Source organism: Coturnix japonica, chromosome 7 (assembly GCF_054131305.1).
Source record: "Coturnix japonica strain WE chromosome 7, WE-NBRP24, whole genome shotgun sequence".
NCBI lineage: Eukaryota > Metazoa > Chordata > Aves > Galliformes > Phasianidae > Coturnix > Coturnix japonica.
In genome coordinates, this window is record NC_140669.1 from 14199805 (window position 1) to 14213094 (window position 13290).

The 13290-nt window shown below is 42.0% G+C and overlaps 1 protein-coding gene across 25 annotated transcripts in view; it reads left to right on the forward strand.

The window, feature by feature from the left end:
• KALRN (kalirin RhoGEF kinase) overlaps window positions 1–13290 on the forward strand; it is a 434749-nt gene that overhangs the window by 315923 nt on the left and 105536 nt on the right. For all 25 annotated transcript variants that reach the window (XR_014947909.1, XR_014947910.1, XM_085552327.1 and 22 more), the window contains 7 exons: window positions 686–775; window positions 3312–3404; window positions 3955–4066; window positions 4347–4537; window positions 4912–5013; window positions 5706–5848; window positions 6979–7081. Coding sequence is in view for 23 of the 25 variants with exons in the window: in XM_085552327.1 (XP_085408453.1) it covers window positions 686–775; window positions 3312–3404; window positions 3955–4066; window positions 4347–4537; window positions 4912–5013; window positions 5706–5848; window positions 6979–7081 (834 nt within the window). In the remaining 2 variants the exon portion in view is untranslated. The remainder of the gene's footprint in view (window positions 1–685; window positions 776–3311; window positions 3405–3954; window positions 4067–4346; window positions 4538–4911; window positions 5014–5705; window positions 5849–6978; window positions 7082–13290) is intronic.

Here is a 13290-nt window from a genome sequence, read left to right on the forward strand (position 1 = left end):
AATGCTATACTATTCAGAGGAGTCCATCCTCTGCCTGCCTGCCCACCTCTCCCCAAGACCCACACTGAGCAATATGAAGCTGCTCTAAGGCAGAACAACACAGATGCTTTTAATTTCCTCTTAAAAATAAATAAATTAGGAAATGAAATGCAAAGCACTCATAGCACAACATAAAGTTTGAGCCATTAAAGTCTGAACCCAGGTAAGAAAGGCAAGTTTGAGCCAGACGTCACAGATCTGAGACAGTCTGAAGTCAGAAGTGTTGGGTCCAGCCAGCTTGAGCTGGGGAAGTCTCTTGCTCAGGGTTTCCATGCTGGCTTTATCTGCAAATAGGTGATAGAGCCAACACTTCATGGCTGGGATTTGAGACCTTCTGACTTTCAGATACAATCTGTGCAACCTCATCAGAGCTCTCAGAAATTATTTTTCAGCTGGATTAAGGTTTTAAGTTTCCTTCTGTTACAAGTGTTAAAAAAAAAGCCTCCCATAGCTGTTATACGATGCACCTCGTTCCCTCAGAACTGCTCAGGTAAGGTATGAACTGCTGCTAAGAAATAATTCATGTCTCACATTGCTTTAGAAGTGGGGTTTTATCACTTGTATTTGTCCTGAAGAGCCTTAATGAGAGACTGTGAGAGCAGAAAAATACCTTATCTTGCTTTTCCCTTGATGTTTGTTTTCACAGGCAGATAAATTTCAGATGTATGTCACCTACTGCAAAAACAAGCCTGACTCCAGCCAGCTCATACTGGAACATGCAGGGACTTTCTTTGATGTAAGCAGCTATTGCCATTTTCCTTCTGCACACATACCACAGCTGAAACACCTTATCTTTACATCTGAGCAACAGATTCCTTTTGGTGCCTTGGCATTTGGGTTTTCCATTCTGCTGCAGATACCACATGCTGTGAAAACTGATGGGCTGCAGTGTGATGTGTGATCTTCATCAATGTGGCAAGCCTCTTTTAGCAGAGACCAGCATTCTTACGGGAGCCTTCATGTATTTTTCAGACCAAATCAGTTCTTCAGGTCTGGTTTAGATATACTCTCTGCTTCCAGGTATAGTGGTAAAACGAAAACCAAATCCTATCATATTTTATGACCAGAATTCCAAAACAACATCCTGTCCACCAGTTCTACATATCTTACCCACTCTAGTAACTTCTGCTTCGTTGTGCTGGTAAAAGAGTCCACTGCTTGCAATTAGACCGTCTCCCTTACAAGTGCTACACCTGGTCATAAACATTTGCAGGCTCTAATCCTGGTTTTATAGACCACTTTCCCTCTAATTTTTGGAGCCTCATCCATTTTGCCATGCTTATCTGTTAGCTTAAAGCTTTAGGTAATTCTTTTCCTGAAAAAAAAAAAAAAAAAAAAAAAAAAAAAAAAAAAAAAAGGGGAAAAGAAACACCTAATGCCTTCCTTCCAAAGTTCTGAAAATCCTCTTGCAAATGTAACCTCTCAGCAAGATCCAACCTGTAATGTGGTTGGCAGCTGACATGAATCAGCTCCTCTGGGTTTAGTCTGTGCCAGTGATCAGAGCATTTCAATTAAGCATTGAGAGCACTCATGTGAGCCAGAAGTGATGAACACGTGTTTCTTCTGCCTTGTTCTTTCTTAGTTAGTTTGTTTCCTTATCACCGATTTAAGCAGAATTGAACAGAAATGGATTTTCCAGGAGGTGGCGCTTGAGCCTGTTGAATGGTTCATAGTAGTGGTGTTGGAGAAGTGATGGAGGGGTGAGGCATCCTTAGGGGGTATGGAGGTGTTTCTTCTGCTAAGATTTTCCATTCCAGCTCTATGTATAGGCTAGAAACCTTCCTGATGTTGCTCAGTAGTGAGCATTCACTGTTAGCACCTGCTGTTTTGCAAGAGGTTATGTCTTCCTTTCACTGGAGGGAATTATTCTGGGCTACCCTGTAGTGCCTATGTGAAAAGTGAGTGCAGGTTATTGCCAAAAAGTCCTCTAGGCTCTCAGACCAAGTGACCAAGGCAGTGCATAGTAATGGCAGATCCTTCTGATCTTTACCTTAGAGTAGCAGTGGTCAAATGGCAGGATGGCTTTTTTTTTCACCCCCAAACACGGAATTTCCCAAAGCACCCTGATGAAGAGCGAGTAAGCTAGAATAACATGCCTCAGCAGGAAGCCTGCTTGTAAATCCCCCCAGATTGCTTAAACCATGATATTGAGATGAAAATAAGCAGTCACAGCAGTCAAATTGAACTCTTTAAGTCTATAGAAAAGGTTTGGCTGCAGGGCTCATTGCAAGGGTTAGCTCATTAGTGGAAGGAGCAAAGATAAGTGATGTATCTCATTTGAAACTGTGAAGAAAATTAGCAAAAGTGCTGTTGGAGCTGGGATGTTCAGGGAAGTTGCTTAGTTTATTCTGTAGGTTTACTCTAAGATAAAGATGACTATTTTCCCTCCCTACAGATCTTGCTTTGCTTATAAACTATAAGCCTTCCAAACTAAAATTTACACTCTAGCTGCAGATAAGTTTCATCTTCTCCCACCGTATAAGGAGGCAACCTGGCTGAGGGCAGGGAATCTTGGCCTGTTCTGCTTCCATACAGAACCTGCCCCTATAGGGCACCAGGAATCAGAGCATCCTTTAGATGGCCAAATTTGTGCAATAGCGTCTTGTGGGATTTTCCAAGTGGAACCAGCTGCAGGAGGCAGCTGGGCCCATTGCAGGACCTCACAGGGTATCAGTGTTGCCAGAAGTTCACTATCACATCACAGTGATCAAAACAGACATTTTGGCTGAGATTCAGAAATATTCAGTGCTATCTGAGGTATCATAAGGATCTCTCCTGGCCCCAGCTGCCACCTCAGAGAACCGTAGGTCTGTCAGCACTGTCAGCCCTGCTGCTCGCATGTGGATATTTCAGCTACCCCAGGGCTTTCGGATGGCACAAGATGCTTATGTTTAGACAGCTAAACTGCACCCAACTTGTGCAATTTAATTTCGTGTCTCTTCATTTTAACTGAATGTTAAAACTCTGCTTTCAGCCCTCATAGCCAAGAGAAACCAATTGACTTGACAGACAAGTCATATATAAATTAAAGCCTGTGTGGCTTGCTCAACATAGCCTCAGCTCAACTTGCAGAGTGCTCCTGCAGTTTGAATGGCCAAAGGAGACATCACAGCTTGTTGTCAACTGCTCTGGAACCACACTGCTCACTGCATGTAAACTGGAAGAGAGTTAAAATGCTACTCACAGAAACACAGAGATACAGAGCTGAAATTATGGGTGTTTCTGTCTGTTAACAGCTTTCTATGACTGACTGTTGTTTTTATCTCTTCTAGGAAATTCAGCAAAGGCATGGTCTGGCCAACTCTATATCTTCTTATTTAATCAAGCCTGTCCAGAGGATCACAAAATATCAGCTCCTCCTGAAGGTACCTTAGTGAGCTGCCCAAATTGGGTCATGCACAGCAGCTCACAGCTGTAACGAGTTAACTTCTAATGCAGTGACAGCTCTGTGCTTCATACCAGGTTACTGCAATGACAGGCTTACCACAGCTTTGTGAGTACCTCAGCGAGCCTGCAGCGCACAACAAGAGCTCCAGGGATGGCCTATGCATGCCCTCAGTGCTCACCCCTTTGGGCTGACCCGCAGAACCTCCTTCCAGAAGGAGCTCACCCACCCTGGGTGTAGTGCAGCCTGCACTGAGCTGAGGGGCTGCTGGAGGCCTGCTCCCAGCTGAATATCTGCCCAGAAACACTCTGAGTGAGCTCCTATTAGAGAGCACCTCACTGTCTTTCTTCCTAGTCACTCCCATTTGACACCAACTATTTGCAAGCATCCACGGTGGGTGCAGTCCAGCTTTCTTCTGTCACAGTTAGTGATGTGGTTGCAGTGTTGCAGTCTACATACCAAAAACATGGTCTGAGATAAAGCCAGCATGTTGGTCAGTTTGCTTACAGGTGTTCTGCATTGCTTCTTAGGAACTGCTTACCTGCTGTGAGGAAGGCAAAGGGGAACTCAAGGATGGTCTGGAAGTGATGCTCAGTGTCCCCAAAAAAGCCAATGATGCAATGCACGTCAGCATGCTGGAAGGTACAGATGGGTGTAATCTGTCCCCTTGAGATGAATAGTGCCATGTGATAGTGGAAAAACAGCCTCTGGCGGAATAGTTATGTCTGGCAGTGGACAAACTAAAGCAAAAAAATACTTTCACTGGGGCAAGAGGTGCCCATAAATGTCTTTTATGAATATGCATAAAGAAGAATAAGACTCCTTCAAGTGTTTCTTGCTCTGATGTTTCTGAGCATTACTGGCTATGAAGAACTAATATTCTGCTAGCTGTTAACCATTGTGTTTTGTGTTCTCTATTTAGGGTTTGATGAGAATCTAGATGTCCAGGGAGAGCTGATTCTTCAGGATTCCTTCCAAGTGTGGGATCCCAAGTCTCTCATTCGGAAAGGCCGTGAGAGGCATTTGTTTCTCTTTGAAATCTCTTTGGTGTTTAGCAAAGAGATCAAAGACTCTTCAGGACACACAAAATATGTTTACAAGAACAAGTTACTGGTAGGTGTGGCTGAAGAGAAATAATGTGGTTGTTGTGTTTCTTGTAGGTAGACATAGAGTTTGGGGGATGGCATACTTGTCCCTATGTTGGGTGTGGATGCTCACACCACCTGAAACAGCTGGCCCTGGGACCATTGGAAGGTTAAACTTACAGTGAGCCAGGAAGGGTTTGGGACAGTGAGATGTGATGTGTGAGTGGGAAATGCAACAATGATCAGTCAAACCACTCACTCTTCTTTGTCACCCCCTGATGTTTTTGTGTTCTCTGTCTTATCCATACATGCATTCCCTGCTTGTCCCTATATATGTAAAGTTTTCTCAACTCCCAAGGCTCAACTTGTATGAAATCTCTCATCATCTTTCCTCCACACCAGACCTCAGAACTGGGAGTGACTGAACATGTTGAAGGAGATCCTTGTAAATTTGCCTTGTGGTCTGGACGAACACCATCCTCAGACAATAAAACAGTGCTGAAAGTAAGTATTTTCTCACTTATTTTCTTTGCCTCTAGAGCTGCTAGTTGAGGCCTCAGGTGCCCTAAAGTGGAAGGTTAGTTTCTCCCCTCCTCATATTCACATTGCGTCCATGTCTGCAGTGGGGTAAAGCCTGCATCAGGAGTGATTTGGTTCCAAGCCCACAGTGTGAAACAAGATGGTGCAGTTGTGAAGCTGTGCTGAAATAGCATCTCTTGCAATCCAGGTTGAGCAGCTGCACACTAACACAAGGCACATCTCAGGGTGTTGGACTGGGAGGTGTAATTCTGTTAGTCCTATGCATCTGGGCATATCAGCAGTCAATAATTTCCTCAACCCTCCAGAGCTGAAAGATGTTTCAGTCAAGCGAGTTTCTAACGAAGAATTCATGTTGTAGCTATTTAGTCTGAGGAAATCCCAGCTGTGCACTGATAACCTATTTCCCCTCCACAAAACGTGCTGTATTACTAGCATTAAATTATTTATCCAGAGCTTAGCTGCTTTGCTGCTGCTTGCCAAGTAGGTCTGGTAAAATACCCTCAGTTCTCCTGGGGTTCCTAGGTATGCCAGTAGCTTGAGCAATACAGCACAGTGGAGAAAGTTAATCATGTGTTTTCAGCTAACCAGTATTCTTCAGAGGAGGTGGCATACTGGGAATGTGACAGTGTCTGTCTTTCTGCCTTGTGGAACTTTAGGCATCCAGTATTGAAACAAAACAGGAATGGATCAAAAATATCCGAGAAGTTATCCAAGAGAGAATTATCCATCTCAAAGGAGCTCTGAAAGAGCCAATTCAGCTCCCCAAGACACCAGCAAAGCAGAGAAACAACAGTAGAAGGTAACTTCAGTTGCTGCATACAACATGAAGTCACTAGAGATTTGTCAACCAATAGCAATATATTGTTTGTGGGTTTTTTACTGAATTCATTTGCATTTTCTGACTGTAGTTAAAAGCAGTTTTCATCACCTTTGCTTGTTTTATGTTGTCTTTGCAAAAATAGCTTTTCCATGATACCCCTAAGAAGGTCTTTAGTACTCTAAAGTACCGGAGAGAAATGAACAGTAAAAACTTATTCATAGTCTACAGCTATGTTTCTTTCCCAAAGTAGAATTTACTTTTTCAGATTTGAATGTTAACAATAGTTTGTTTTTTTTCCTATCTGGTATTTTAAACTGTTTGAATATGAAAATCATATCTCATTGTGACAGTCTACTGCCAGAGCGGAGTATCTGTCCTTCATCATCAAATATGAAATTCATTTCAGCCTGGGAGGAAGTATTAAATTGTTTTGGTTGATCCCAGATGGAAAAGAAATAATGTGAAGGCGCTGTTTTGTTTTCAAGCTGGTGTTCCCAAAAGCCATTTCTAATTTGAGCGTCTCCCCTTCCTCATCAAATGTTATCCTGCAGCCACTTACTGTGGGCTGTATTAATGAGGTATCCAAAGAGGCACCAAGCAAGGACACCAGGGAGATCCTGACCTAAGCTCTACACTGTCGTTACTTACATTTGTTTGGATATCTTCTTTATTAACACTAAATTCCTGAAAAGGTGGTTCCTGTGAGACAAGAGAAATGTCCCTTCCTTTTGAGCCGCACATGGCTTCTTCTGCATGCTTTTGGTGAAGGCAGAAATCTAATTCAAGGAAAAATGCTGCTTGACACCCTCATTACAGAGCTATTTCTGAACACCAGCATTTTCTGTGCTGTAAATATGCAGGGAAACACCAGCCTGTTTCCAGCAACTAACATTGTGATTACATGCTAATCCCAACCCTATGGCTGAGGGTGGCATCATTCTAAATTACGAGTTATGCAGCAGCATGGGCTGTATCAGCGAGGTAATTTTAGCACAAAGCCAACTCTGGCATGCTGACTCAGCACTTCTCAAATCCACCTATAAAGTGGTGCACATTGCAAGGTGGTGCGTTAAGTAAGCACAGTTGCTTCCCTGTTACTTCTTTTGCAGAGATGGAGTAGAAGATGCAGACAGCCAAGGAGATGGAAGCAGTCAACCTGACACCATTTCCATTGCGTCCAGGACATCACAGAATACAGTGGACAGCGATAAGGTAGGACTGGAATGTGAAAATATGCTGCAGCTGATTGTCTTCCCAAAATATGTGAGTGAAAAGTAGAATAGAAGACAAAATATACCAACTTGTCTTTTGCTGAGTGAGTCAAAATTTGTGTTCCCTGAGGCCAGGCTATTAAAATCCAGTCTCTTTTGAGATGCACATCAATACTGCTGTTTCACATGGTAACATCTCTGTTGCTGCAGTTCTTTGTGGTTAACGCACAGAGGCTGAATTGGCTCTGAAAAAATACAGCCCAGAGCAACCTTTTGTTCCTTAGTGAAACTTGCCTTGTGGGATCCATCTTCTGAGTCAGCAAATGGTTGTGATCCATGTTTACCCTCTGAGCTATAATCACTACTTTGTTGGAGGGAATACAGGTGCTTACAGACCAATTAAGATGGCAAAATTGGGATCCTGGCTGGTACCTTGAGGGTCTGGGAGACCTACTCTTTCCAGAGACTGTGATTTTGGATCCCATCCTCACGGACATATGCTAAAACATATGGATGGCCCCAAGACACACAACATTCTGTTGGAACGCTGCATGCTGTTGGCATGTATGTAGTCGCTGTTTCATGTGTTAGATGATCTAAGTCCAGATCCTCCTGCATTTGGAGGCCTGACTTGAATTTGTCACCCTGATTCCTCCAGCTGCAGCCTTCAGCTAAATTAGCAGCTGGTAGTCGGAGTAAATAGGCTGTTAGTTTAATTCAAATATGATTATGAGGTTCGTCAAACATAATAAGAGAATATCCATATTCTCTTCCTGTGTTTCTTTGAAAATATATTGAACTTGCAAAAGTATGAATTTTACAGAATCATTTCAGATATGTCTGTTTGTCAGGGCTTTAATTATATTGCCATTTTCACAGGATAGAAGGGTATCTTCTCAAACTCAGAATGTGTGTTCATGGTCAGAAAGTTCACAATGTTCTGTGTGGAGGCTGTTTTGAAAGCTGAACTCAGAGGTGTTAATAGGAGTTGGTTAACTGCAAATAAATTACCTGTTGTTTTTAACTTATTTATCTTAAAGCATGGTTCCATGTTGTCGCTTCTTTTTGTTTCTTTGATTTTGACTAGTAATGTGCATTAGAAAAGTATTACTCCAAAGGACACCATAATGCATGCAAATACTTTGTCTGATGTGGAAGAAAATCTTTCTTATGTCTTTAACCCACATGGACTCACCCTGCTTTTCCATGTTTTTCACATTTATCATTCCTGAGAGATGCCCTGGCTTAAGAGTTTACTTGAGCTCATGCTTAATTTTAGGCACAAGATTTGTTGCCTTGCCTCAAGGCCACTGACTCTGTTGCATGAGTTATAGTAGGTAGGCAAGATCTGGGTAAGTCACTCCTCACCGAGTGCTGTAGCTTCATACAAGATCTGTAGTACCAACAATACAAGGGACAATTGGGCTCTACCTTGAAAGGCAGCCCATCATGGCAACAGCTGCTTTCAGGATGCAGGGCTGAAAAAGGTTGTAGGAATTCCTAAACAATGGTCTTGACTGAATTGAAAGGCAAAGGCATGTAGGAGCTAAACTGAGAAACAAATCACACAGGCAAAAATTTGTTACCACTGGGGAAAGGCTAAATCAGCACAAGGGTTGGGTCGTCTTACTTTTTTAAGACGGATCTGTTCACTTGCTGACTTAAGGGTATTTGTGTATGTACTTTTACTGAACAGAAGCAAATTCTAGTGTACAGTTAAAGCTTAAATATATATGTATGTATTTTGTTGAATCTGAACAACTAGTGTAGCATCCTCCAACAGAGAGGCAGCTCTTGCTAAAGCATCTTTCGTGCTGTCACAGATGCTAATGCCAGCAAGCTGTGGAGAATTCAGTCCCTAGAGTGCTGCATTGCCAGGCCTTTGCTCCAAGGGAAGCAAACTCTTCACATCACTCGACAATTCTCTTAGTTTTCTGCATGACATTACCCCATGGAGGCATCCTGCCTCGCAATACAGGCGTAGGTTTTTATAACATACACTGTAATTAACCTGTGTGGTTCCGATAACAGCTCTGATAGGTAAAGTGTTCAGCAAATAGGAGTCTTCCTATCTCTTAAACTTCAGCTTTGTTAGAAGAGTTATTCCCAGATGTTATACATCAGGCTTTGAGTGACTGCCCTGAGTGCCCCAGTGAGATCTCCATCCAAAGGAGCCAGAAGAAAGTTCCTGCCTACCTTTAACAAGACCCAGTTATTCAGAGCCTCACTGACAAGTACAGGCAAAGAGCCTGGCAGTGCTAGCAGTGTGCCAGGCTGGGAGCAGAGGGATCTTGTGCTAGAAACACCAAGGCATTAACTCACAAATCGCATCTGAATGCACACTGCATTGCTCATATCTGTTTGGATTAAGAATTTAGGCTGGCAAGAATTCTTCCAAACTTTATGTTTGTAACAAAATGCCACTCGGGATACAGATGAGAATGCAGAGCAGCTTTTTTATATTGAAGGTAATTCACAGCAGGATTTATGGCTGCAGGTTCTTCTTTGGAATTACTCTTAGTTGCATGCCTAACTCCAGCACTGTTACCAATTCTTTAAATATTCCAGCCTTCCTGGGTACAGGTAGTGGTCAGTCATATAAAGCAGTTATCCCTGAGCTCTGACTTTCAATTTTTCATTTAATACTATCAGATCTGTAGGTCTGCACCTTTGTGAAAGGAAAGAAAGAGAGAACATATAGAATACTGTGAATTTGTCTGTATGCAATCTGTAACCTAAAATATCTCATGGCCTGAAAACCAATTATTTGGTTTTTCCTTTGGGAAAGTATTATACAGAGGGAAAAAGTTGGTTCATGGACGTGACTTGGTGTTAAAGAATCAGCAGGTAACAAATACTATTAGAGTAAGTGTAATTTCCATTGAGCACCCATGTCAGCTTCTAGGGAACTTCCTGTATAAAACATCTTATTCCAAAAGGCAGACCAGACAGCTTTTGTTCTGCATGGCCAGCCCTCTTCAATGTGCTGTCTAAAAACCATTCCTTTGGGAGAAATCCTTGCCCTGTTCAGCTCACAGCAGGCAGGATTTCAGTCTTTGTATTTGGATTCAAACAAGTGGGGGACTGCATAAAGAAAATGTTAGCATGCAGGGCATCCTCATTTGTTAAACCCGTTGATCTATTGGCTGTAAAACAGCTGGTCCTGGCAGTGCTAGTCCATCTTCTAATAGCTCCTTTTTTGTCAGCTTTAACGCTGAGGAGAGCTGCCCTCGTTTCTCCCTGTTGTTTTTGGATACAGAAAAAAGCACTGAAACGTGAACTGAAAAGTTTTTACTCTCTGAAAATAAATATATGTGGTCTACTTTTATCTCTTCCATTAGATACTGGACTCAGTTCATCTTTCAGAAGTCATGAGACTGAGATCTTGACCTCTTCTGCATTGGTGGTATTATATAAAAACTGAGAATAAACTTTTTTTTTTTTTTTTTTTCTGATTGGAGGTAACTAGTATGAGGGGATCTTTCTGAATTAAGGCTTTTGGAACAAAACATCTACAAGAGGATTCTCTTTTCTCTATAGGCTTGAAATCAAGGCAGAACAGCCTTCTCGCTTTGATATCTTTGCTTAAGCAGAAATTGGGATATGATGCAGGTAGTACTACTTCACATTGTTTGTTACAAAGGAAGCTGAGGCAGCAAGTATCCATGCTCTCTTCTGTCCTTAAATACCATCATTTCTAAGAGTCACAGTGCATGCAGTTAGAGGTATCCATTCTCAGTACCTTGAAGTTTCCTTTCTAAGTCATACGGTTATGAGGAGCAACTTGATCCCCTATGCTCCTCTTTGATGCTGCTGATCCCTTTGGGCTTAAGTTCTATATAGCTGTACACGAACATAGAGTCATAGAGTCATACAGTCATTACAGGTGGAAACGACCACTAACATCTTCTAGTCCGACAGCCAACCCATAACCACCATGCTGCCCTAAATAGGCAATAGTTCCAGGAAACACACCCTGTGTTCATGTGTGCTGACTTGAGAATAAAATAAGAAGATAGCAAACAGAAATTCCCACTCATTCAGTATGGAAGGAAACCTCTTCTGTCACTCACAAGGAGAATACAGGGGAAATCAATAGATTTATTGATTACCACTTTCAGTATTTGCAGTAAGAAGTGGTGAATTGTTGCTTCCTAGCATAAATTAATTCAGGAATTAAGTCATAAGCGTGCCTAAACCTAAACTGAGAAAACTAAAGATTCCTCTCTAAGCAGGCACCTTGCAAAGAAGTGAAATGTGGGAAGGTGAGGAGGAAGCGTATAAATTCTTTCTTCTCTTATTTAATCTCAAATAAATGAAAACCTTTGCCATAAACTAGTGAAACAGTAATACTCCTTGAAAAAAAAAAAAAAATCCCCTTGAAGTCTTGAAATGAGAACACCAACATAAGGAAAACCCATCTAAAAATATATATGTATGCCAGTATAAAACATTATTTTGTCAAATAGAGAAAATCCAAATGTAGAACAGAAATGAGATTCACATTTTCAGAGAAGGGATTAAATAAGCAGAGAAATTAAAACAAAACCATAAGGCAAATGCAGACATTAATTAATTCCGCTAACAAGAGCACTCTTACTGAGCTGACAATTTAATTTCTACTTAGTTTCTCAGCAAGGGAACTGACATAACAAGCAGATTAAAAAAACCCAGCCATTTCAGCACTAAGTCATAGCAGGTTCCTGGGCAAGGACACCTTCCTGCTGCAGCAGAGGGGCTACCCCCAAAGGGTAAGAATCGCTTGACACAGCTTGGATCAATGGAAGCATCACTGTGGACTGAAGCCTTTACAGAACTTGTGCAGCGGGACTGAATACAAATTGTCCCTCCGTGGCACATCACACTGTCAGTGTGGTTAATGGCTGCTACATGCTGCAGTTGATGGAAGGAGGTTGTAAGGTGTGATGGAAATTCTGGCTGTAACAGAGCCAAGGGAAGGCATAATCATGGGAATATGGAGTTGGGTATTAAGGCAGATAGTCACTTAAATACAGCATTCAGAGTATTTCTTTAGAAACCTTCGTCTTTTCTGGAGCCCATTAAAAGGTGATACATACAGAGCTGTCTGATGAGTAAGGCTGGGCATTGACTTGCAGAGGTTTCTTCCCCTGAACCATGTATTTTATTCTCAGTAAATTGGGTTCAATTTAGCAATTGTGAGTTTCTGAAGGGGAAAAGAAGGGATCGATTTGGTCTCACTTATAGAGGTACAGTGGTTGTTCTGCAGTGATCCTATCTAGGCAAGAGACATTCCTGTATTCAGTAGTACATTGTCTGAGTGCTGCTCCATTACAGTGGCTGATGAATCACAGTACTGCGAGCAAAATTAATGTAACAGAAAATGACTGCTGACTGTTAAGTGAATTCTTCCTGCAAAGGTATGATGGATAAAAGAGGAGTGAATTATGGCCCCGGAGAATATACCTCTATTGCTCTCACAGTGCCCAGCATTGCTGCTGTTATCACATTGAGTTCTTACTGCCCTCACCTGTGGAAATGGGAGAACTTGATAGAAAGGGAAGTCCTGAGATAAAGCAATTTGGCACCACAGTTAGCCTTCCTGAGTGCTCCCCAGCTATAGTTGTTAATTCGTTGTAAGATACTGCCACAAAGGAGCAAAGTGTTTATCTTATGAAGGAAATAAATTTTTCATCCAGGAGCTGACATCTCTTTAGTATTAGTTTCTTCAGATTTCTTTAGGCTTTGGGAGCTGCCTCTGAATTCTTGCTCTACAGGGTGAGGCTTAAGCTCTGTTTTGGAGTAACTTAGTCTCCAATTTGAGGGACAGATCTCACATTGTTTTTTTGTCTGTGTGCCAATCACTGTGACTTGCAGCTTTCTAGGAATTTACCCACTCATCATCCACATGTGGAGTCAACCAACAGCTCCTTTGTATGGATTTCCAATGTATGTAGCACAGGATCTCCAGCTCCCTTAGCACAGCTATCAGCACAGCTATCAGCCCTGGCACTGCTCATAGCACAGACCTTGCATGACAGACCTGGAGCTCTTGGCCTTTTGGTTTCTCTGAGAACTCTGAAAAAATGCATTTGGGATTGTAGCCAGATTTCAAAACAGGGGAAGAAGCAATTCTTTCCAACCTTGGTTTTCAGCCAGATCTGATCCTAGCTTGAATTATGTTTTATCTGTCTTTTCCATCACTCATTTCTAAATGTAACAAGTAGACGA